This window comes from Leucoraja erinacea, chromosome 26 (assembly GCF_028641065.1).
Source record: "Leucoraja erinacea ecotype New England chromosome 26, Leri_hhj_1, whole genome shotgun sequence".
NCBI lineage: Eukaryota > Metazoa > Chordata > Chondrichthyes > Rajiformes > Rajidae > Leucoraja > Leucoraja erinaceus.
The window spans coordinates 30,277,419-30,303,432 of record NC_073402.1 but is presented as its reverse complement, the minus strand read 5'-3'; the positions used below and the strand labels follow the sequence as shown (position 1 = coordinate 30,303,432).

Below are 26,014 nucleotides of genomic sequence, written 5' to 3'. Positions count from 1 at the left end.
CTCTCTTAAATATAGCCAATGAACTGGCAGAGAATTCCAGAGATTCACCGCTCTCTGTGTGAAAAAATGTTTTCTCATCTCGGTCCTAAAGGATTTCCCCTTTATCCTTAAACTGTGACCCCTTGTCCTGGACTTCCCCAACATCGGGAACAATCTTCCTGCATCTAATCTAATCTAAATCTCTTGCTCACCTATTCACCCATCCCTTCTCTCCAGAGATGCTGCCTGTCCCGCTGAGTTACTCCAGCGTTTTGTGTCTATCTTCAGTATGAACCAGCATCTGCGGTTCCTCCCGACACTGAATCTCTTGCTTGCTACGGATGTGACAGCCACATTGGCAGGGAATGAACAGCAGAGGTCCCTGCTTCCCAACACATAGTGTGCAAGGATAAGTGTTCACAAGTTCACTGGTTATAGATTCAGATTCAGATTCAATTTTAATTGTCATTGTCAGTGTACAGTACAGAGACAACAACATGCATATAGGAGTAGGATTAGGCCATTCGGCCCATCGAATCTACTCCACCATTCATTCATGGCTGATCTCTCCCTCCTAACCCCATTTTCCTGCCTTCTCCCCAAAACCTCTGACACCCGTACTGATCAAGAATCTGTCTATCTCTCTGCCATAAAAATATTCACTGACTTGGCCTCCACAGCCATCTGTGGCAATGAGTTCCACAGATTCACCACCCTCTGACTAAAGAAGTTCTTCCTCACCTCCTTTCTAAAAGAGCGCCGTTTAATTCTGAGGCTGTGACCTCTGGTCCTAGACTCTTCCACCAGTGGAAACATCCTCTCCACATCCACTCTATCCAGGCCTTTCATTATTCTGTAAGTTTCAATGAGGTCCCCCCCTCAACCTTCCAAACTCCAGCGAGTACAGGACCAGTACTGCCAAACGCTCATCATATGCTAACCCACGCATTCCTGGGACCATTCTTGTATGGTTTTGCGGGAGTTCCGCTAACCAGCAGGGCTGCAGCATTTCTGAGAAGTGTCACTACATGCTAGAGGCAGGAAACATGGTCCCGATGTTGGGGGAGTCCAGAATCAGGGGCCACAGTTTAAGAATAAGGGGTAAGGCATTTAGAACGGAGACGAGGAAACACCTTTTCACACAGAGAGTGGTGAGTCTGTGGAATTCTCTGCCTCAGACGTGGAGGACGGTTTTCTGGATACTTTCAAGAGAGAGCTAGATAGGGCTCTTAAAGATAGCGGAGTCAGGGGATATGGGGAGAAGGCAGGAACGGGGTACTGATTGTGGATGATCAGCCATGATCACAATGAATGGCGCTGCTGGCTCGAAGGGCCGAATGGCCTACTCCTGCACCTATTGTCTATAGAGGGTAGACAAAAGTGCTGGAGGTACTCAGTGGGTGCAGCAGCATCTATGGAGCGAAGGAAATAGGCAACATTTCGGGTTGAAACCCTTCTTCAGATTGTCTATGTTCCATGTTTTCATGTTCCATGTTTTATGTTCCATGTTCCATGTTTTATGTTCCATGTTTTATGTTCCATGTTTTATGTTCCATGTTTTATGTTCCATGTTTTATGTTCCATGTTTTATGTTCCATGTTTCATGTTTCATGTTTCATGATCCATGTTTCATGATCCATGTTTCATGATCCATGTTCCATGTTTCATGTTCCATGTTTCATGATCCATGTTCCATGTTCCATGTTGTATGATTTATGTTTCTAAGCCGGAGTACCCCGGAGGAAACCCATGCAGACCACGGGGAGAACGTACAGACAGCACCTGTAGTCAGGATTGAACCCAGGTCTCTGGAGCTGTAAGGCAGCAACTCTACCGCTGCACCACCATCTTATATCGGGGAAATGTGATATTAAGTTAGTACAAATGTTTGGAATTAAAAACATTGAAGACACTTTATAATGAGAGCACGTGGTGCGATGGGATAGCGGCAGTTACAACCTATCACCACAAACGGTTGCCAGATGTAACTAATAAATGACACAGCACATGGTCGCCACCGTGAGTCAGCGCCTTTATTGTCTTTTAAACAGAGTTGCCCTTGCCCTTCTTGCTGCAGTAGAATGTGTGTGTGTTTGCAGACTTTTATAGACCATCCTGTCTGTGAACATTTCGGCTATTTAGGAGAGTAGACTGTGCTTCATTAACATTCATGGCCACGCAATGAATTACAGCTTAACCCCAGTTTAATGCCTTGTGCAGAGAGTCGGAGATGGACTTCGATCATGTGTCGCTATGGGCAGCTTACAGCCCAGTCAGTGTACCTCAGCACATGTGACAATAAACTCCAAGGAATTTATTTATTTGCGTGGGGGAAATTTGATCTGCAGCTGCAGCTCGTGCATGCATGAAGCTGACGTGAGCAGTGGTGAAACCCCACAGGGTTACGAGCCCCCTGTTAACCTGCAGCTGTGCATCAGGTGGCCGTGTCTTTATGGGTCACGATGACTAACGGCAGTAAATAACGCACATGCCTCGGGTCACAGTGGGGTTTAAAGGAGGCTGATGGAGGTGGATTGTGATCTAGAATGTTCTTGTAACATTTCTAGCAACAGAGAAGTCATGTTGAAGCAGTAACACACGTGTTGAAGCAGTAACACACGTGTTGAAGCAGTAACACACGTGTTGAAGCAGTACCACACGTGTTGTAGCAGTACCACATACAGTAACACACGTGTTGTAGCAGTAACACACGTGTTGTAGCAGTAACACACGTGTTGAAGCAGTAACACACGTGTTGAAGCAGTAACACACGTTGAAGCAGTGTTGAAGCAGTAACACACGTGTTGAAGCAGTAACACACATGTTGAAGCAGTAACACACGTGTTGAAGCAGTAACATACATGTTGAAGCATCAACACATGTGTTGAAGCAGTAACATACATGTTGAAGCAGTAACATGTGTGTTGAAGCAGTAACATACATGTTGAAGCAGTAACATACATGTTGAAGCATCAACACACATGATTGAAGCAGTAACATACATGTTGAAGCAGTAACACGTGTGTTGAAGCAGTAGCATACATTTTGAAGCAGTAACATACATGTTGAAGCAGTAACATACGTGTTGAAGCAGTAACATACATGTTGAAGCAGTAACATACGTGTTGAAGCAGTAACATACATCGATGATCATGCCGGTGTTTACGGGCTTCCAGACCCGACGTGATGTGACTAGTTTCTCATTTTAAGATATTAGTGCTGGGGCAACTCAGTGGGTCAGGCAGCATCCCGGGAGAGAACGGACAGGAGATGTTTTGGGTTAGTTCACTGGAATTTAGAAGGATGAGAGGAGATCTTATAGAAACATGTACATTTCTTAAGGGATTGGACAGGCTAGATGCAGGAAAAATGTTCCCGATGTTGGGGGAGTCCTGAACCAGGGGTCACAGTTTAAGAATAAGGGGCATTTAGGACAAACTTGAGGACAAACTTTTTCACCCAGAGAGATGTGAATCTGTGGAAATAGGCCCTTCGGCCCACCGAGTCTGCGCCGCCCAGCGGACTCTAACACTATCCTACACACACACTAGGGCCAATGTACAGTTTTACCAAGTCAATTAACCTACAAACCTGTACGTCTTTAGGGTGGGGGGGGGGGTGATTGGCAGTACCCGGGGAAGATATTACGTGGTCACGGGGCAACTCAGTGGGTCAGGCAGCAAACTCCGGGACAGACAGCGCCCGAGATGTTTTGGGTTAGTTCACTGGAATTTAGAAGGATGAGAGGAGATCTTATAGAAACATGTACATTTCTTAAGGGATTGGACAGGCTAGATGCAGGAAAAATGTTCCCGATGTTGGGGGAGTCCTGAACCAGGGGTCACAGTTTAAGAATAAGGGGCATTTAGGACAAACTTGAGGACAAACTTTTTCACCCATGAGAGATGTGAATCTGGGGAAATAGGCCCTGATCGGATACACCGAGTGCTGGTGAACAGTATCTCTATCCTGGGCACTTACACCCCAGCGGCCACCCTGTTACCCCTCTCCCCCAAGTCGTTCCACTGTTTTTGCATCCCGGAACATCACCCACCCTTTTTCTCCAGAGACCTTGCCTGGCTTGTCGAGTTACTCCAGCACCTGAGTCTGCCATTGATAAGAAACGCGGTCCGGGGGAGAACGTACAAACTCCGTACAGACAGCACCCGTAGTCAGGATCGACCCGGGTCTCTGGCGCTGTGAGGCAGCAACTAGACCGCTGTAAAACATGGCACACATTCTCTGAATTCGTGCAGGGATGTCCTGAAATGGGAATAACAAGGGGGAGATCAGGGCTGGCCAAGGAAGGGTGGAGCCCACAATGGTCCATTGTTGACTGGGGAAGAGGTGATAATCAAAGGATACAGAGTGCTGGTGAACAGTATCTCATATTTTGCTTGGGCAGCTTACACCCCACCCTTGTATTCCCCCTCTCCCCCACCCTAGTCGTTCCACTGTTTGCATCCCGGAACATCACCCACCCTTTTTCTCCAGAGACCTTGCCTGGCTTGTCGAGTTACTCCAGCATTCTGAGTCTGCCATTGATAAGAAAGATGTGTCGGAAGGAACTGCAGATGCTGGTTTAAACCACTTAATTGATGAGAAAGATCTTGATCGGTGCAACAAGAAGGGACATGGCCAGCACATTCCTAAGAAAAGCACAAAATTAATGTGAGCACAGAGGGGTGACGTTTGAGGAAGGGTCTAGACCCGAAACGTCACCTATTCCTTCTCTCCAGAAATGCTGCCTGACCCGCTGAGTTTCTCCAGCATTTTGTGTCTAACTTCAAGGTAAAGTTTGCATGAATTAGTAAAATGGCTAAGAAAGGCAGTTGAGTTACTGCTTCACAGCGCCACTGTGTGCAGTTTTGGTCCCCTAATTTGAGGAAGGACATTCTTGATATTGAGGGAGCGCAGCGTAGGTTTACAAGGTTAAATCCCGGGATGGCGGGACTGTCATATGCTGAGAGAATGGAGCGGCTGGGCTTGTACACTCTGGAGTTTAGAAGGATGAGAGGGTAGAAGACAGGAACGGGGCACTGATTGGGGATGATCAGCCATGATCACAATGAATGGCGGTGCTGGCTCGAAGGGCCGAATGGCCTCCTCCTGCACCTACTGTCTATTGACCCAGGTTCGATCCTGACTACGGGTGCTGTCTTTGCAGAGTTTCTATCTTCTCCCTGTTACCTGCGTGGGTTTCCTCTAGGTGCTCCCGTTTCCTCCAACACTCCAAACATGTACAGGTGTGTAGGTTAATAGGCTTCGGTAAAATTATAAATTGTCCCTGGTACACAAAAATTCTGGAGAAACTCAGCGGGTGCAGCAGCATCGATGGAGCGAAGGAAATAGGCAACGTTTCGGGCCGAAACCCTGAAGGAAATAGGGACGTTTCGGGCCGGAACCCTTAAGGAAATAGGCAACGTTTCGGGCCGAACCCCTTAAGGAAATAGGCAACAGTTTCGGGTCGAAACCCTTAAGGAAATAGGCAACGTTTCGGGTCGAAACCATGAAGGAAATAGGCAACGTTTCGGGCCGAAACCCTTAAGGAAATAGGCAACGTTTCGGGCCGAAACCCTTAAGGAAATAGGCAACGTTTCGGGCCGAAACCCTTAAAGAAATAGGCAACAGTTTCGGGTCGAAACCCTTAAGGAAATAGGCAACAGTTTCGGGCCGAAACCCTTAAGGAAATAGGCAACGTTTCGGGCCGAAACCCTTAAGGAAATAGGCAACGTTTCGGGCCGAAACCCTTAAGGAAACAGCCAACGTTTCGGGCCGAAACCCTTAAGGAAATAGGCAACGTTTCGGGCCGAAACCCTTACGGGTTTCGTCCCGAAACGTTACCTATTTCCTGCGCTCCATAGATGCTGCTGCACCTGCTGAGTTTCTCCAGCATTTTTGTCTACCTTCCATTTTCCAGCATCTGCAGTTCCTTCTTAAACATATAAATTGTCCCTAGTGTGTGTGTGTGTGTAGCAGAGTGCTAGTGTGCTCGCTGGTCTGCGCGGATGGCCTGTTTCTGCGCTCTATCTCTGAACTAAACTAAACTAAAGGCATGCTTCCATTAGCAAACAAGAATACGTTTCAAACCAGAGATCAAAGAGCCCTGCGCTGCACTCCGGGCTGTCCCGGATAAGAACTGTTTGAAGTTTTACAGTAAATCCTCTATCGTGTGCATCCACATCAGCACTAGCTCTCTTATCTGCTGGAGGTTAGACATTCATAAACACAGATAATAAGCTGCAGGTAATCAGTGCAAAGCTATCGGCCGACAGAGTCGCATGCAATGCTCTGCTGACAGATGTTGTATTTCTGTTCTCTCTCCTGGCCATCACTGTATTGACAGCCTTAACCCACTTGCTGCTTTGCCTTCGAAATCCCCTTCTGTGTTTGAGATGCATTCTGGAGCCGCTGCCTCACATGGAAACATAGAAATTAGGTGCAGGAGTAGGCCATTCGGCCCTTCGAGCCTGCAACGTCATTCAATATGATCATGGCTGATCATCCAACTCAGTATCCCGTACCTGCCTTCTCTCCATACCCCCTGATCCCCTTAGCCACAAGGGCCACATCTAACTCCATCTTGAACATAGCCAATGAACTGGCCTCAACTACCCTCTGCGGCAGAGAGTTCCAGAGATTCACCACTCTCTGTGTGAAAAAAGTTCTTCTCATCTCGGTTTTAAAGGATTTTCCCCTTATCCTTAAGCTGTGACCCCTTGTCCTGGACTTCCCCAACATCGGGAACAATCTTCCTGCATCTAGCCTGTCCAACCCCTTAAGAATTTTGTAAGTTTCTATAAGATCCCCTCTCAATCTCCTAAATTCTAGAGAGTATAAACCAAGTCTATCCAGTCTTTCTTCATAAGACAGTCCTGACATCCCAGGAATCAGTCTGGTGAACCGTCTCTGCACTCCCTCTATGGCAATAATGTCCTTCCTCAGATTTGGAGACCAAAACTGTACGCAATACTCCAGGTGTGGTCTCACCAAGACCCTGTACAACTGCAGTAGAACCTCCCTGCTCCTATACTCAAATGACTCACAGCGCCGGAAGGGGTCAAGGAAAGAGAGTTCGCGTTGTGGACCCCATGTTTCCACCGATCTGTCCACCACCACGCACAAGAAGCGACAACACATAACCCATCGTACACGGATGCCGAGAAGTGCGGCCAGCCCTGGCTGAACAACTCCTAATCTTGCGTGTGGACCCGATAAGAAGAAGCCAGCACCGGGAATCCCGGTTCGATCCTGCCCTCGGGTGCTGTCTGTGTGGGGTGTGCACGTCCTCCCAAAGACGGGCGGGTTTGTGGGTTAATTGACTTCTGTAAACTGCCCCTCGTCATAGAGTCGACTCGACCTGCCCACGTCAACCAAGATGCCCCATCTACACCAGCCCCACCCACAAGCTATTAACCCATTTCCCTCTAGCGCTATCCTATCCTTGTCTATCAAACATTTAGACAGGTACGTTGTGATAGTTCCTGCCTCAACTACCTCATGTTGATGAGCTTGTTCCATACACCCACCACCATCTGTGTAAAATAGGCACCCCTCCCTCTCCACCCTCACATTAAACCTACCTATGTCCATCCTCTGGTTCTCGATTCCCCTACTCTGGGTAAAAGACTGTGCATTTACCTGATCTCGTCCCCCTCATTATTGTGTTCAAACTGCCTAGTGTGTGGGGATAGGTGAGAAAGCGGGAGAACAGAGATCTCGGGTGAACGGGTGTAAAAGCTACAGCATGGAAACAGGCCCTTCAGCCCACCAAGTCCACACCGACCTCCCGCACACCAGTTCTATCCAACACACACAATAGGGGAAATTTACAGAAGCCAATTAACCCACAAACCCGTACGACGTTGGAGCATGGGAGGAAGCCGGAGCACCCGGAGAAAACCCACGCGGTCACGGGGAGAACGTACAAACTCCGTACAGACAGCGCCCGTAGTCAGGATTGAACCCGGGTCTCTGGCGCTGTGAGGCAGCGACTCTACCCGCTAGCCCACCATCCTGCCCAGCTATTATGCTTTATAGAGTTAATTGTGAATTAAATTTAGTTCCACTCAAATTAACCCCGCGGTAAATCATTTATACATTTTATTTTTCATTTACTGGTCCAAGAAACCCATTAATTAAATGTTCACATCACATACAGCCCTAGACTTTCTTTTAACTTATTTAATTGTTGTTATGAAGTGGTGATGGAGCTAAAAGTGCTTTGTCAGTTTAGAATAGGACATTTTTTATCCCCTGTAGCCTGATAGCTTTGTTCAGGTTAAATAGCAAATCGCGACTTCAGTTCTTTATCAATCGGTATTGGCTTAGCTTTAGCACTCAACTAATATAATTGAGGGAAGGGTTATCTAGTAATGGCCATTATGGTTCTGCCGAGCTGCTTAAAGCTCATTATCCATCAGCTTCTTTAATCACACTGTGCTGTGGTAAAATTGAAACTTCATTCAAGCGATCTGTGAAAGCAAAGGATTTGCTTTAGTGTTGATTGAACCATGACGTACATAGAAACATAGACAATAGGTGCAGGAGTAGGCCATTCGCCCCTTCGAGCCTGCACCGCCATTCAATATGATCATGGCTGATCATCCAACTCAGTATCCCGGACCTGCCTTATCTCCATACCCTCTGATCCCCTTAGCCACAAGGGCCACATCTAACTCCCTCTTAAATATAGCCAATGAACTGGCCTCAACTACCCTCTGTGGCAGAGAGTTCCAGAGATTCACCACTCTCTGTGTGAAAAAAGTTCTCCTCATCTCGGTTTTAAAGGATTTCCCCTTTATCCTTAAGCTATGACCCCTTGTCCTGGACTTCCCCAACATCGGGAACAATCTTCCTGCATCTAGCCTGTCCAACCCCTTAAGAATTTTGTAAGTTTCTATAAGATCCCCTCTCAATCTCCTAAATTCTAGAGAGTATAAACCAAGTCTATCCAGTCTTTCTTCATAACAGTCCTGACATCCCAGGAATCAGTCTGTGAGTGAGTGTTCTACTACTTTTTTTGATAACTTTAAAAAGTTGGCTGTCCCACGTATGCAATTTTTTCAGCGACTTGCCGGCACCCAGCATAGTCGCAGCGGGTGGGTCGAAAAATTTCAATATGTTAAAAATCTAGCGGCCACCAGAAAAAGGTGCGACTCTTTGGGCGACTACTCACCACCAAACAGCCGTCACCCCGCGACATGTCTTCTGTATATTGCCCGTGGAGTGTAGAATGGGATGACATCGGACTAGTGAACGGGGTGTTCGATGGTCACCTTAGACTCGATAGGACAAAGGGCCTGTTTCCACGCTGTCGTTCGAAACTCCAAACTCTAAACCACTAATCAGTAGTTCAATGGCAACCTTAGAGGAATGAAATTAAATTGTTCCTGTGCAGTTTTGTACACCGCGAGGGTCGTGGTTTAACGTTCTGCTTGAAAGATGAGCATAGTTGGTTGTGATAAAAAGTCGTGACTACTCACAACACCCTGCCTACCAAATTCGTTCAATTGAATTTGAGACGCAAAAAACAGCACACTATCTCGACTATATAGAACACTAGACCAAGTGGGACCAGTTGGGCCCTGTTCCCCCAACGCAAGAATCCACCACTCACCCATAGCCCCGACGGGAGGCCTGGTCTCCCAACGCAACCCGTTCCCCAACGTAAGATTCCACCACTCACCAGCCTCCCCCAGCACTGGACTTAAAAAAAAATCCAATTACACATCCCCTGGTCCCTCCCATTCCAGTTTAATCACCTGCTGCCAGGGCCACGACTAAGTGTTTTATGATGTCAACATTGTTGCAAATGTCGGGTGGAGGACTGTGAGATCCCATTGTGACGTCATAGCCTTCAACTGCCAGCACTGAAGTGTTGAAGCGATTATCAAAGTGGATTTAGTAAACTTAAAAATGTGGTGACTTGTGAAATATAACATCAATGTGAATGAAAACTTGATACAAACAACCACGGGTCAATGGTGAGTAAGGTGGTGCAAATATTCTTGCGTTGTTGTGTACCGTTTTGGCATAGAGATCCTTGAGATCGCACGCACACAGGCAGACAGACACAGACAGACAGACGTCCAAACACGATGAAAGTTTTAGTAATCTATAGATAGAACAGCACAGCACAGCACAGGGACAGGCCCATTCAGCCAACAATGTCCGTACTGAATATAACACTAACCCAAATTAACCCAATCTCACAAGAACACAAATTGCTGGAGCAATTCAGCAGGCCAGGCAGCATCTGTGGACCAAATGCTGGACCTCCAATACTTCTCGGCATGAAATTGATGAGAGAAACCTCAAAGAATAAAACCTTATAAAAGTACCAGTGTAAATGTCTTTAATCACAACGCGATCCTTCACCGCGAAAACAAATAGCGAGAAAAAACAAAGGACCAAACTAAAGCTGAATTGAATTAAGTAGGAAGGAAACGCAGTCGCTGGTTTACACCAAAGATAGACACAAGATGCTGGAGTGACTCAGCGGGACAGGCAGCATCACTGGAGAGAAGGAATGGGTGGCGTTTCGGTTCTGAAGAAGGGTCTCGACCTGAAACGTCACCCATTCCTTCCCTCTGCTGAGTTGCTCCAGTCTATCTTCTGAATTGAATTAAGATTAAAAATTGCAAACTTGTAATGTCGGAGTCTTTATTCTTGGTTTGAGGAGTCTGTGGGAGAGGGAGAATAAATGGGTGTCCGTACGCTGATCAAATCTTCTCGCCGGAGTGTCCCAACTATCAATCTTCGTTGCAGCTTCACCTTCTGACAGCGCCTCGCTCAGATCTTGAACTAAAGTCAGCCCATGCCTGTATGTACACGACCACTTCTCCCCAGCTTCTCCCCCTCTCAGCTGAAGAACGATCCTCTGGGTATGCAGTAGTGTCGAGCTGTAATCGAGATCGCAGGACATTGTTACAGCCACAACACCTGGCGATATTCTTTCGGCAACTGCCGGCGTCATATCAGTGTCGCCAAAAGATTTTGAATGTTTCAAAAATCCAGCGGGCACTAAAAACACCGCCATATAATAACCATATAACAATTACAGCACGGAAACAGGCCAACTCGGCCCTTCTAGTCCGTGCCGAACACTTACTCTCACCTAGTCCCACCTGCCTGCACTCATACCATAACCCTCCACTCCTTTCCCATCCATATACCTATCCAATTTATTTTTTAATGATAAAATCGAACCTGCCTCCACCACTTCCACTGGAAGCTCATTCCACACAGCCACCACTCTCTGAGTAAAGAAGTTCCCCCTCATGTTACCCCTAAACTTCTGTCCCTTAATTCTCAGGTCATGTCCTCTTGTTTGAATCTTCCCTACTCTCAATGGGAAAAGCTTGTCCACATCAACTCTGTCTATCCCTCTCATCATTTTAAAGACCTCTATCGTCCCCCCTTAACCTTCTGCGCTCCAAAGAATAAAGACCTAACTTATTCAACCTATCTCTGTAACTTAGTTGTTGAAACCCAGGCAACATTCTAGTAAATCTCCTCTGTACTCTCTCTATTTTGTTGACATCCTTCCTATAATTAGGCGACCAAAATTGTACCCCATACTCCAGAATTGGCCTCACCAATGCCTTGTACAACTTTAACAATTACATCCCAACTTCTATACTCAATGCTCTGATTTATAAAGGCCAGTACACCAAAAGCTTTCTTTACCACCCTATCTATATGAGATTCCACCTTCAGGGAACGCCGTCAGTCGCCGAAAAAAATCGCCAAGTGGGACAGGCCCTTTAAACCACACGTGTAAAAAAACCAGAACGCATTCTTGTGTGTTGGCTGAAGACCCGATGAGCCCGAAGTGTGTGTGTGTGTGTGTGTGTGTGTGTGTGTGTGTGTGTGTGTGTGTGTGTGTGTGTGTGTGTGTGTGTGTGTGTGTGTGTGTGTGTGTGTGTGTGTGTGTGTGTGTGTGTGTGTGTGTGTGTGTGTGTGTGTGTGTGTGTGTGTGTGTGTGTGTGTGTGAATTTATAAGAAACAGAGAAACAGGAATAAAGAATACATCTAGCTGACAGAATAAAAAAAGAACCAGCAAGGTACAAAGGAATAACAATTACAACTGCCGCACAATCCAGTAGCCACGTTATGAGGTGATAATTCTAGCAATCAAATTTGTCCTAAATCAAAATGAGTGTTTGATGGCACTGGGCCTGTACTCACTGGAGTTTAGAAGGATGAGTGGGACCTAGTGTGGATGTCTAATTCACAAGCTCATAGGTTCTGAGGGTATAGGAGCAGAATTAGGCCATTCAGCCTACTCCGCAATTCCATCGTGGAATTCCATCTCTCTCTCGCACATTCTCCTGCCTTCTCCCCATAACCCCTATGAGGATGTTTCCACTAATGGAAGAGTCTAGGACCAGAGGACACGGCCTCAGAATAAAAGGATGTACCTTTAGAAAGGTGATGAGGAGGAATTTCTTTCACCAGAGGGTGGTGAATCTGTGGTTTTCTTTGCAGCAGACGAGTGTGCCATTGGGTATTTTTAAAGAAGAAATTGACAGATTGTTGATTAGTACGGGTATCAGAGGTTATGGGGAGAAGGCAGGAGAATGGGGGTGAGAGGGAGAGAGATAGATCATCTATGATTGAATGGTGGAGTAAACTCCCTTCACTGCTAACAGCGATTAAAGCCAGGAAAATAAACACAAGGCACAGGAGTAACTCAGACAGCATCTCTGGAGAGCATGGATAAGTGACATTTCAGGACGGCACTCTTCCTGAAACGTTACCCATCAATACTCCCCGTGGAAGCCATCTGACCTGTCTTTTTTTAATATCTAGACCAGGTGAAGTTGAGGGTGGAAGTTGGGGGAGTCCACAGTTTAAAGATAAGGGGTAAGCCATTTAGAACAGAGACGAGGAAACACTTTACTCACAGAGAGTGGTGAGTCTCTGGAATTCTCTGCCTCAGAGGGCGGTGGAGGCAGGTTCTCTGGATGCTTTCAAGAGGGAGCTAGATAGGGCTCTTAAAGATAGCGGAGTCAGGGGATATGGGGAGAAGGCAGGAACGGGGTACTGATTGGGGATGATCAGCCATGATCACATTGAATGGCAGTGCTGGCTCGAAGGGCCGAATGGCCTCCTCCTGCACCTATTGTCTATTGTCTATTGTCTTAGTTAGGGAAGTTAATGACGTCCATGGGTCCTGCATGGGTGCAGGATGTAGCCCCGATGCAGTCGTCGATTTGGTGGAGATAGTGTTGGGGGATAGGACCAATGTACTTCTGGAACATGGACCATTCTTTTGTGTCTATTTATCGTTTTGTGTCTATCTTTGGTATAAACCAGCATCTTTTTAATTATATTATAGAGATTAACCTTTACTAATGGTAGACAAAAATGCTGGAGAAACTCAGCGGGTGAGACAGCATCTATGGAGTCTGAAGAAGGGTCTCGACCCGAAACATCACCTATTCCTTCGCTCCATAGATGCTGCCTCACCCGCTGAGTTTCTCCAGCATATTTGTCTACCATCGATTTTTCCAGCATCTGCAGTTCTTTCTTACGCCTTACTAATGGGTCCGTTACATGAAGCACTCATTGTTTTGTTTGCCAAAGGTTCTCTCTGATTTGTTGAGTATCCGGAGGTCTTTGAAGTGCAGCAGATGAAGGCGAGCTGGTGGACTTATCATCGTTAGATTTCCAAAAGGCAATTGATCAAAGCTCATTTTTGGGAGGCAGGGTGGCGCAGCGGTAGAGTTGCCGCCTTACACCCTTAACGGGTGGCGCCAGAGACACGGGTTCAATCCCGACTACGGGCGCATGTCTGTACGGAGTTTGTACGTTCTCCCCGTGACCCGCGTGGGTTTTCTCGGAGATCTTTGGTTTCCTCCCGCACTCCAAAGACATGCAGGTTTGTAGGTTAATCTTGGTATAATCTTGGTGTAAATATATATTGTCCCCAGTGTGTGTGTGTGGGGTGGCGTTAGTGAGCGGGGATCGCTGCTTGGCGCGGACTTGTCGGGCCGAAGGGAACTGTTTCCGCACTATATCTCTAAACTAAACTAAATTAAACCCCTGTCCCACGGTACGAGTTCATTCCAAGAGCTCTCTCCCCGAGTTTGCCCTGATTCCAACTCGGAGATTTACGGTAATGGCCGCTCGTCGGTACTCGGGGCTCTCGTGGACATTTTTCATCACGTTGAAAAATCTTCACGAGTCTTCCCGTGCTTACCTGCCGTTAGCGAGTCCTCCCGAGTACCCGCCGTTAGCGTTACGAGCCGCTAACATAGAAACATAGAAACATAGAAATTCGGTGCAGGAGTAGGCCATTCAATATGATCATGGCTGATCATCCAACTCAGTATCCCGTACCTGCCTTCTCTCCATACCCTCCGATCCCTTTAGCCACAAGGGCCACATCTAACTCCCTCTTAAATATAGCCAATGAACTGGCCTCGACTACCCTCTGCGGCAGAGAGTTCCAGAGATCCAAGAGACGTCCCCGAGCTCCGACGTACCCGCTACGTTCATTCTCCGTGCTTACCACGAGTTTGATTTTTTTTTTAAACTCGGGAGAGCTCTTGGAATGAACTCGTACCGTGGGACAGGGCTATTAATAATTCAATTTAAGTAAGTCCCGTAATGACTCTCACCTGCGTCAACGTTTAAGTTTAAAGTCTGCGTGACTTCAGCGGTGGGGAAGACCCCTGACCATGGCGAGCTGGGCTCCTGGGGCTGCAGTCTGTTGGCACGTAGAGCGGGCACGAGCAGAGAGCCGTAGCGAGGGTCCAGGTTGGGTCCGACGGGGTAGAGTTCGTGTATAGTCCTGGCCTGGTGGTACGCTGGGCTCTGCGGGCTGAGGTGCCCAGCCAGCGGGTAATGCCAGTGGTCTGGAGGCTGTGCCAGGTGAGGGTGCAAGGCGGCTGGGTAGGGGTCTGTCGGGGATAGCTGCAGCTCGGTGTGCGGGCTCCCGATACAGCTGCCGCTGGCTGTACACGTGGTGGTGGGCGCCTGGTAAGCGCTGTCCCAGTAAGATGCAGGGAAACTCCGATCATTCAGAGAACCTTCTGAGGGGAAAGAAAAACAGTTTAGACAATAAACAATAGACGATGGGTGCAGGAGTAGGACATTTGGCCCCTTCGAGACAGCACCGCCATTCAATGTGTTTAAGAAGGAACTGCAGATGCTGGAAAATCGAAGGTAGACAAAAATGCTGGAGAAACTCAGCGGGTGCAGCAGCATCTATGGAGCGAAGGAAATAGGTAACGTTTCGGGCCGAAACACATAAGGGTTTCGGCCCGAAACATTGCCTATTTCCTTAAGGGTTTCGCCCGAAACGTTGCCTATTTCCTTCATGGTTTCGGCCAAAACATTGCCTATTTCCTTAAGGGTTTCGGCCCGAAACATTGCCTATTTCCTTAAGGGTTTCGGCCCGAAACTTTGCCTATTTCCTTCATGGTTTCGGCCCCGAAACGTTGCCTATTTCCTTAACGGTTTCGGCCCGAAACGTTGCCTATTTCCTTAAGGGGTTTCGGCCCGAAACGTTGCCTATTTCCTTCAGGGTTTCGGCCAAAACATTGCCTATTTCCTTAAGGGTTTCGGCCCGAAACGTTGCCTATTTCCTTAAGGGTTTCGGCCCGAAACGTTGCCTATTTCCTTAGGGTTTCGGCCCGAAACGTTGCCTATTTCCTTCGCTCCATAGATGCTGCTGCACCCGCTGAGTTTCTCCAGCATTTCAAGATTCAATGTGATCATGGCTGATCATCCACAATCAGTATTCCGTTCCTGCCTTCTCCCCATATCCCCTGACTCCGCTATTTTTAAGAGCCCTATCTAGCTCTCTCTTGAAAGCATCCAGAGAACCTGCCTCCACCGCCCTCTGAGGCAGAGAATTCCACAGACTCACCACTCTCTGTGAGACCAGCATCTGCAGACCCTGTCCCTGAATCTGGAGGCAGACACAAAAATGCTGGAGTAACTCAGCGGGTGAGGCAGCATCTATGGAGAGAGGAATTGGTGACGTTTCGGGTCAAAACCTTGCTTCTGTACCTCTTGCCTGATGGGAGAGGGGAGAAGAGGGAGTGACCGGGGTGAGACTGGTCCTTGATGATGCTGCTGGCCTTGCCGAGGCAGCGTGAGGTGTAGATGGAGTCAATGGAAGGGAGGTTGGTGTGTGTGAAGTGGTAGAGCTGCTGTCTCACAGCGCCAGAGACCCTGATTCGATCCTGACTACGAGTGCTGACTGTACGGAGTTCGTACGTTCTGCCCGTGACCTGCGTACGTTTTCTCCGGGTGCTCCGGTTTCCTCCCACACTCCAAAGACGCGCGGGTTTGTTAGTTAATTGGCTTGGTATAAATGCAAATTGTCCTCAGTCTGTGTAGGATAGTGTTAATGTGTGGGGATCGCTGGTCGGCAGGGCTGTGAAATGTCACCTATCCATGTTCTCCAGAGATGATGTCTGATGTGCTGAGTTACTGCAGCACTCTGTGAAACCTCACCTATCCATGTTCTCCACAGATGCTGCCTGACCAGCTGAGTTACTCCAGCACTCTGTGAAACGTCACCTATCCATGTTCTCCACAGTTGCTGCCTGACCCGCTGAGTTACTCCAGCACTCTGTGAAACGTCACCTATCCATGTTCTCCACAGATGCTGCCTGATCCGCTCAGTTATGGTGCAGCAGCATCTATGGAGCTAAGGAAATAGGCAACGTTTTGGGCTGAAATCCTTCTGGAAATAGGCAACGTTTTCGGGCCGAAACCCTTCTCGGCCCGAAACGATTTCCTTAGCTCCATAGCTGCTGCACCCGCTGAGTTAGCACTCTGTGAAACAGTTCTCCACAGATGCTGTGACCTTTCCTCCCACTCTGTGCCTTTCTCCCGTGATTAGTAGGACGCGGGACCCTTTGGAATGTAACGCACTAAATGTGTTAACCGGTTTATGACCAAAATAGACCTAGTGACCAAGGATTCTATTATTAGTTAGAATTCACCAGCCACTGCAAGGTCAACCAAGTTTCAAGATACAATCATTTCTGGAAACACATGTTATATTTAGTGGTGTATATTATTGGATGTAACTACCTCATTAGGGTTGTTAATAGATCAAATCTGATGACTAAATATTTCTCGCCATTAACTAACACGCGGTTGAGTTGCTGCCTCACAGCGCCAGAGACCAGGGTTCGATCCTGACTACGGGTGCTGTCTGCACGGATTTTGTACGTTCTCCCCGTGACCTGCGTGGGTTTTCACCGGGTGCTCTGATTTCCTCCCGCACTCCAAAGACGTGCAGGTTTGTTGGTCAAATGGACAGGAGGGAACTGCAGGTGCTGGTTTACACCGAAGATAGACACAGAGTGCTGGAGTAACTCAGCGGGACAGGCAGCATCTCTGGAGCGAGGGAATGGGTGACGTTTCGTGTCGAAGACTTCTTCAGACTGTGAGTCAGAGGAGAGGGAAACATAGAATCACAGGCCCTGACTCTCAGTCTGAAGAAGGGTCTCAACCCAAAACGTCACCCATTCCTTCTCTCCAGAGATGCTGCCTGTCCCGCTGAGTTACTCCAGTATTTTGTGTCTACCTTTGATTTGTTGGTTAATTGGCTTTGGTAAAAATGGGAAGACTTGTCCCGGCAAGTTCATGATTGATAGGAGCAGAATTGTGCCATTCGGCCCATCAAGTCTACTCCTCAATCATGGCCTATCTATCTCTCCCTCCTAACCCCATTCTCCAGCCTTCTCTCCATAACCCCTGACACCCATTACCAATCAACTAATGAGCTAACTTAACACAAAACACAAAATGCTGGAGTAACTCAGCGGGACAGGTAGCATCTCAGGAGAGAAGGAATTGGTGTTTCAGAAGGAACTGCAGATGCTGGAAAATTGAAGGTAGACAGAAGTGCTGGAGAAACTCAGCGGGTGCGGCAGCATCTGTGGAGCGAAGGAAATAGGCAACGTTTCGGGCCGAAACCCTTCTTCAGACTGGGAGGCTCAATCAACTAACTCTGCCTCTGCGCCACTGTGCCGCCCCTATATATCTAATCTGAAGGGCTGTACTGGACACTGAGGCAGGCATTTCAGAATGTAAGGAGGCTCTGTAGCCCGTGACATCCACGTTACTCTACTGAAATAACCGCTCCCTATCCTCACCCCCATACTGTGAGCGTGGCCGCTTCTAGTATTGAAATAGTGTGTCTCAATAAAATCAGCCCTGCTCCATTATTGCCTTCAGATTAATCGGCCATCAGACAACAGGTTGCTGTTACCGGGGCCACAGACTGAAGGCTGCTGTTCCTACACTTAACACAGAAATCCACAACGTCGACTTTAACATAGAAACATAGAAATTAGGTGCAAGAGTCGGCCATTCGGCCCTTCGAGCCTGCACCATTCAATATGATCACGGCTGATCATCCAACTCAGTATCCCGTGTTCTCTCCACTGGCCACAAGGCCACAGAACTCCCTGAATGAACTGGCCTGCTGTTCCTACCACTTCACACAGAAAACCACAACGTCGACTTTAAGAATGTTTTTTTCCTGGAAACATTAATCCAGGATTAGTTTAGTTTAAGATGAAGCAGACGGATTCTTCCGAGCTGTTATCAGGCAACTGAACCATCCTACCTCAACCAGAGAGCAGTGCAGAACTACTATCTACCTCATTGGTGACCCTCGGACTATCTTTGATCGGATTTTGCTGGTCACAGTTTAAGGATAAGGGGGAAATCTTTTAGGCTGGTCACAGTTTAAGGATAAGAGGGAAGTCTTTTAGGACTGGGATGAGAAAAAACATTTTTTACACAGAGAGTGGTGAATCTGTGGAATTCTCTGCCACAGAATGTAGTTGAGGCCACAGTTCATTGGCTATATTTAAGAGGGAGTTAGATGTGGCCCTTGTGGGATCAGGGGGTATGGAGAGAAGGCAGGTACAGGATACTCAGCCATGATCATATTGAATGGCGGTGCAGGCGCGAAGGGCCGAATGGCCTACTCCTGCACCTATCTTCTATGTTTCTATGTTTACCTTGCATTAAACGTTATTCTATTATCGTGTATCTGTGCACTGTAAATGGATCGATTGTAATCATGTGTTGTCTTTCCGCTGACTGGTTAGTTTGCAACTAAAGGTTTTTCACTGTACCTCGGTACACGTGATAATCAACTAAATGAAAGATGCTGGTCTAAACCGAAGATAGACACAAAATGCTGGAGTAACTCAGCAGGACAGGCAGCATCTCTGGCGAGAAGGAATGGGTGACTTTTTGGGTCGAGACCCTTCTTTTTAGTTAAGTTTAGTTTAGAGATACAGCACGGAAACAGGCCCTTCGGCCCACCGAGACTGCACCGTCCAGCAATCCCTGTACATTAACACTATCCCACATACACTAGAGACTTTGTTTTTTGCATTTACACCAAGCCAATTAACCTCCAGTGTGGGAGGAAGCCGAGGAACTCGGAGAAAACCCTCGCAGGTCACGGGGAGAACGTACAAACTCCGTACTGACAGCACCCGTAGTCAGGATCGAACCTGCGTCTCTGGTGCTGTAAGTTTTTAAGGCAGCAACTCTACCGCTGCGCTACCGTGCGGTATGGAACAAAACTTGCATTGTATTGTGAATCTGTGGAATTCTCTGCCTCAGGGGGCGGTGGAGGCCAATTCTCTGGATGCTTTCAAGAGAGAGCTAGATAGGGCTCTTAAATATAGCGGAGTCAGGGGATATGGGTAGAAGGCAAGAACGGGGCACTGATTGGGGATGATCAGCCATGATCATATTGAACGGTGGTGCTGGCTCGAAGGGCCGAATGGCCTACTCCTGCACCTATTATCTATTGTCTATTGTCGATAAACCAGCATTTGTAGTTGCTTCCTACACAGTGTAGATGGGGCATATTGGTCAGTTTGGGCAAGTTGGGTCGAAGGGCCTGTGTTTCCACGCTGTATCACTCTATCACGCTCTGGCTTCTGTGACTTGACAATCTAGGCTTCTGTTTACAATTGAAGTTGAAGGATTTCATGTTGATTTGTCTCTTCCCATTATCTCTCACTTGCTCTGTCTTTTGGAGCTCGACTTTGTAGCTATCTGGTTGTAACCTGTTGTTTAGTGAAACTATAACCATGGACTACACCTGTTCTCTGTTCTCCACTTGCCTGTCTATATATTTAACGGTTTAATTTGTTTGCTGTGAGGATTGTTCTAGTTCACTTCAACCCTTGTGTAGGAAGGAACTGCAGATGCTGGTTTAAATTGAAGATAGACACAGAAAGCTGGAGTAACACAGCGGGACAGGCAGCATCTCTGGAGATAAAGAACAACGAACGAAAGATATGCGAAAAAGTCATGATGATAAAAGAAACAGGCCATTGTTAGCTACTTGTTGGGTGAAACCAAGAAGCTGGTGAACTTGGGTGGGGGAGGGATAGAGAGAGAGAGGAATGTCGGCGGTTTCTGTCCCGCTGAGTTACTCCAGCGTTTTGTGTCTCTTAGCTTCAACCCTTCAAGTGTTCAAAATGGACTGGCCATTGATTCTAACATTGGAAAGTAAATAAAGGCACAGGAGTCTGAGATCTGTTCCATCCAGGTTCAGGAACAGCCGCTTCCCCACAGCCATCAGGCTATTAAACTCACCAACAAACAGACTTTGAACTGTAACAGCCTATTGCACCTTATCTGCTTATTTACGTGTATATTAAACTGAACTGTTGTGTATTTTTGCTAACAATATCCTGTTGTGCTGCAGCAAGCAAGAATTTCATTGTCCTATCTGGGACACATGACAATAAACGCTCTTGACTTGACTTGACTTGACAGTGGTGAAGAAGGGTCTCGACCCGAAACGTCACCTATTTCCTTCGCTCCATAGATGCTGCCTCACCCGCTGAGTTTCTCCAGCAATTTTGTCAACCTTCGATTTTTTCCAGCATCTGCAATTCCTTCTTAAACAGTGGTCAGGATTAGTTTGTTTAGTAATGGACAAACACCCAGGCCAAGTCTTACTATATTTTATGGATGTAACATGGCGTGGCAATAATTTTCTTGCAGCCACTTGCAAACAAACACAATATTTATATTGCACGTACACCGTGTAAATGCACGAGGAAATGGTCATGAATTCTGCAGTGAAATGGCTGGAGCACTGTCAGTGACTTATCTCGTTTAATTTAGTTTACTTTAGAGATACAGCACAGAAACAGGCCCTTCGGCCCACCGAGTCCGCGCCGACCAGCGATCCCCGCACACTGACACCACCCTACACACACTATGAACAATTTACATTGGCACTGAGGCAATTAACTAACCCACAGACCTGTCTGTAGTCTGAAGAAGGGTCTCTACCCGAAAGCGCCACCCATTCCTTCTCTCCAGAGAAGCTGCCTGACCCGCTGAGTTACTCCGGCATTTTGTGTCAACCTAAAAAAACCTGCACGTGTGGGAGGAAACCGGAGCACCCGGTGAGAACCCACACGGGTCGCGGGAAGAACGTACGAACTCCATAAATACAGGATCGAAACCCTAGTTATAGAAACATAGAAAATAGGTGCAGGAGGAGGCCATTCGGCCCTTCGAGACAGCACCGCCATTCATTGTGATCATGGCTGATCATCCCCTATCAATAACCCGTGCCTGCCTTCTGCCCATATCCCTTGACTCCACTAGCCCCTAGAGCTCTATCTAACTCTCTCTTAAATCCATCCAGTGACTTGGCCTCCACTGTGGCAGGGAATTCTTATAGAAACTTACAAAATTCTGGGGGTTCAGCAGGCTAGATTTTTTGTTTGTTCCCGATGTGGGGAAGTGCGGACAAGGGGTACAGCTTAAGGATAAGGGGACAATCCTTTAAAAACGAGATAGGAGACACTTTTTTCACACAGAGAGTGGTGAATCTCTGGAACTTCTGCCACAGAGGGTATTGAGGCCAGTTAATTGGCCATATTTAAGAGGAGAGTTAGATGTGGCCCTTGTGGCCAAGGGGATCTAACTCTCTCTCTACCCTGGGGCACACAAACGGCAGATACTCTCTTATTCCATGGCGTGACTTGGCAGGCACTCGAAGGGGCAATGGGCTACTCCTGCACCTAATTTCTATGTTTCTATTCCACAAATTCACAACTCTCTGGGTGAAATTTTCTTTTCTCACCTCAGTCTTAAATGACTCTAATAGGCGATGTTTTGCTTTGGGAGCCTTCTTAAGGCACCGGGCATTGAGTTCAGAACGTACCTGAAGATGCAGTGCTCCCTTTACGGCCTCTGGTGCTCCTGGTGTCGGGGTTGTAATTGCTCAGAGCGCGGCTGAAATGCTGGTCCACCAGCGCGTTGATGTCCCCGTTGAGGTAGGTGAACAGGACACACTTGGAGTTGATGTACTCCGCCTCGGGCCTCTGCTGCTCCCTCAGCGCCTCCTCTTTGCTCGTGGCCGGGCTGGAAGACGTTGAGGCTTCCATCGACAACCCCCCTGCACTCGCGAACACACACACACTAACAATCTGCAGGAGGGAGATACAATAAAAGCTGGAGTAACTCAGCGGGTCAGGCAGCATCTCTGGAGAGAAGGAATGGGTGGCGTCTCTATAGGCAATAGACAATAGACAATAGGTGCAGGAGTAGGCTATTTGGCCCTTCGAGCCAACACTGCCATTCAATGTGATCATGGCTGATCATCCACAATCAGTACCCCGTTCCTGCCTTCTCCCCATATCCCCTGACTCCGCTATTTTTTAAGAGCCCTATCTAGCTCTCTCTTGAAAGCATCCAGAGAACCGGCCTCCACCGCTCTCTGAGGCAGAGAATTCCACAGACTCACCACTCTCTGTGAGAAAAAGTGTTTCCTCGTCTCCGTTCTAAATGGCTTACTCCTTATTCTTAAACTGTGTGGCCCCTGGTTCTGGACTCCCCCAACATCGGGAACATGTTTCCTGCCTCTAGCGTGTCCAAGCCCTTAACAATCTTTTTCAGACTGTGAGAGTCAGGGGAAAAGGGAAACGAGAGATATCGACGGTGATGTAGAGAGGTAGAGAACAAATAAATGAAAGATATGCAAAAAAGTAACGATGATAGAGACAGGCCATTGACAGGCAAGCTGTGGGAGGGTAAGGTGTGAAAACGAGAGATCAAAGGGGAATAAGGAAATGAAGGCATTGTTGGCTGAGGGGACAATCAGTAACATTTGAACAGTGAAACTATCGGGGGAACTAAGGTGGGGGAGGGATGGAGAGAGAGGGAAACCAAGGTTTACTTGAAGTTAGAGAAGTCAATATCCCCGAAATGGAATAATGAAATTCTTACTCGCAGCGCTCAACTAATATGTAAACATCGACACAAAGTACAGGGGAAACTCAGCGGGTGAGGCAGCATCTGTGGAGCGAAGGAATAGGCGACGTTTCGACCCGAAACGTCACCCTTTCCTTCGCTCCATAGATGCTGCCTCACCCGCTGAGTTTCTCCAGCATATTTGTCTACCTTCGATTTTTCCAGCATCTGCAGTTCTTTCTTAAACACAAAGAACAGGAGAGTGCAGTGGAGAGATAAGTTTTTTTGGCCTTCCATCACAGCGATGTGATGGATGTTTATGTAAATTATGTTGTGTCTTGGGTCTATTTGTTTGTAATGTATGGCTGCAGAAACGGCATTTCGTTTGGACCTCAAGGGGTCCAAATGACAATTAAATTGAATCTTGAATCTTGAACAGGAGGTGGGACAGCGTCTCTGAAGAAGGGTCTCAACCCGAAACGTCACCTAATCATTTTCTCCAGAGATGCTGCCTGACCCGCTGAGTTACTCCAGCACTCAGTGTCCTTTTGCGCATTAATCTGCAGTTCCTTGTTTCTATATTTAACAACGCAATTCGGTATGTATTGGAACCGAACTCACAGCAGGACACTCGGCGCAAATTGCCCGTGTACTTGAAGGGTCGAGTAACTGCGAAGAGAACAACGAAATTATTTAAAAAATGTCACGTTCCTTCTCTCCGGAGATGCTGCCCGTCCCGCTGAGTTACTCCACCACTTTGTGCCTGCCCTTTAAAAGTGAACTCCAGATTTGGGCCAATTTGAGATGAGGTTTAATTTCACAAGGAACTGCAGATGCTGAGAATTTCGAGGCAGCGCTGATTTCTTCCTCCGGCACTTTGTGCTTCACTTAGGAAACGTTACCCGCGGTAAGTTCAGTTCCACACGGGTGGCAGACCGGGGTGGGACAGCTGTCTACCGAGCAGTCCCGGCCAAACACACAGTGCTGGAGGAACTCAGCGGGTCAGGCAGCGTCTGTGGAGGGAATGGACAGGCGACTTTACGGATCTGGAGCTTTCTTTGAACCGGGAACCACACTAGAAGCGTGGAAGCGTCTGAAGAAGGGGTTTCGGCCCGAAACGTTGCCTATTTCCACCGCTGCATAGATGCTGCTGCACCCGCTGAGTTTCTCCAGCATTTTTGTGTACCTTCGATTGTCCAGCATCTGCAGTTCCTTCTTAAACGCCACACTAGACCGTCTGTTCAACTTTGCGAACGGAGTTTAACGAAGGGTCTCGACCCGAAACTCCACCCGAAATTCCTTCTCTCCAGAGATGCTGCCTGTCCCGCTGAGTTACTCCAACATTTTGTATACATCTTCAGTTTAAACCAGCATCTGTAGTTCCTTCCTGAACATAAACCTTTTAAGGGTCTCGACCCGAAACGGTCTCGACTATAAAAATGCTGGAGTAACTCAGCGGGACAGGCAGCATCTCTGGAGAGAAGGAATGGGTGACGTTTTGGGTCGAGACCCTTCTTCAGACGGAGAGTTTCTCCCTCTCCGCTAACTCTCAGTCTGAAGAAGGGTTTCGGCCCGAAACGTTGCCTATTCCCTTCGCTCCATAGATGCTGCTGCACCCGCTGAGTTTCTCCAGCATTTTTGTCTACCTTCGATTTTCCAGCATCTGCAGTTCCTCTCTACACATCAGATAGAACAATATAAGTAAGAATTTCCGGGCAAATCACAATAAAACACTCTTAAAGGCGACGTTGCGGGTCGGGACCCTTAAAAAGTTTGTTTAGGAAGGAACTACAGATGCTGGTTTACACTGAAGATAGACACAAAATGCTGGAGTAACTCAGCGGGACAGGCAGCGTCTCTGGAGAGAAGGAATGGGTGACGTTTTGGGTCGGGACCCTTCTTCAGACTGAGTCAGGGGAGAGGGGTCTGAAGAAGGGTCTCAACCCGAAACATCACCCATCCCTTCTCTCCAGAGACGCTGCCTGTCCCGCTGGGTTACTCCAGCATGTTGTGTCTGTCTACGGGGGGAATGGAGGGATGTCGGCGCCGATTGACAGAGAGATAGACATAGAGTACATGAATGAAAAAAAACAGCTAACATTCCAAACTTACCTAACAAGAGTCGAGCATAGTCCAGAGTCCCACCGAGGAATGTAATGCTCTTGGCAAGCGGAGGCTCGCAGGGTGAGTTAGCAGTCTGTAAAGGAAGTCCCTCCAGTGTGTAAGGTGCAGCCAGCGCCGGGCAGTTGTTGGAGTGATTGGGATATTCCACACGCGTTGTACATGACTTGCAGCAACTTTGCCGGGGACACGGGCGTTGGAAGAACTCCACGTTCACTGTGGAGGGGGTGGGTGGGTGGAAGAGAGATGATAGATGATATCCTCGCCTGTCACCAATCGCTGCCGTGTCCTGGGCCCGGCCTCCAGCGGGAGAAGGAGAGGGGAACAGACTGAGTGACAACTGGCGGCCGGGAGAAGCGAACTCGACACAAGGACCCAGATCCAACCAGCGCCCCCGCCAATCGCGTCCCCACAGCGGCGCCGCGCCCTCAATAAAGGCGCCTCGTAAAAGTGAGACACAGAGCGCTGGAGTAACTCAGTGGCTCAGGCAGCATCTCTGGAGGACATGGACAGGTGATGTTTCGGGTCGGGCCACCTTCCTTCAGACTGGGTACAAGTCAGGAGCAGTCTCAACTAAGTTGAACTGACGAGGAAGTGTGCAGGAAGGAACTGCAGATGCTGGTTTAAAATCGAAGATAGACACAAAAATGCCGGGGTATTCAGCGGGACAGGCAGCATCTGTGGA

General features: G+C 47.8%; 1 protein-coding gene across 2 annotated transcripts; it reads right to left on the bottom strand.

Moving 5' to 3' along the window:
- Positions 1–10,319: 10,319 nt before the first annotated feature.
- Positions 10,320–25,794, bottom strand: LOC129709923 (transcription cofactor vestigial-like protein 2). Of its 2 annotated transcripts, none has more exons than XM_055656613.1 (4): positions 25,321–25,794; positions 22,181–22,414; positions 14,610–15,023; positions 10,320–10,883 (listed from the first exon to the last, which is right to left on the bottom strand). In XM_055656613.1, the coding sequence occupies exons 2-4, from the start codon at positions 22,401–22,403 to the stop codon at positions 10,843–10,845; spliced, it is 678 nt and encodes a 225-aa protein (XP_055512588.1). In that variant the 5' UTR covers positions 22,404–22,414; positions 25,321–25,794; the 3' UTR covers positions 10,320–10,842. The 2 variants fall into 2 exon arrangements, with proteins under 2 accessions (XP_055512588.1, XP_055512587.1); XM_055656612.1 differs by having other exon boundaries at positions 22,181–22,445; positions 25,321–25,460.
- Positions 25,795–26,014: the final 220 nt, after the last annotated feature.

What these genes read in the sequence shown, in the direction of transcription:
- LOC129709923 (XM_055656613.1), bottom strand. Translation starts at nt 22,403, where the DNA reads ATGGAAGCCTCAACGTCTTCCAGCCCGGCCACGAGCAAAGAGGAGGCG. An exon ending in AGGGAGCACTGCATCTTCAG is followed by an intron (nt 15,024 to 22,180) that starts GTACGTTCTGAA and finishes CTTTCCCCTCAG; the next exon opens with AAGGTTCTCTGAATGATCGG. An exon ending in AAACTTAAACGTTGACGCAG is followed by an intron (nt 10,884 to 14,609) that starts GTGAGAGTCATT and finishes TCTCGATTACAG; the next exon opens with CTCGACACTACTGCATACCC.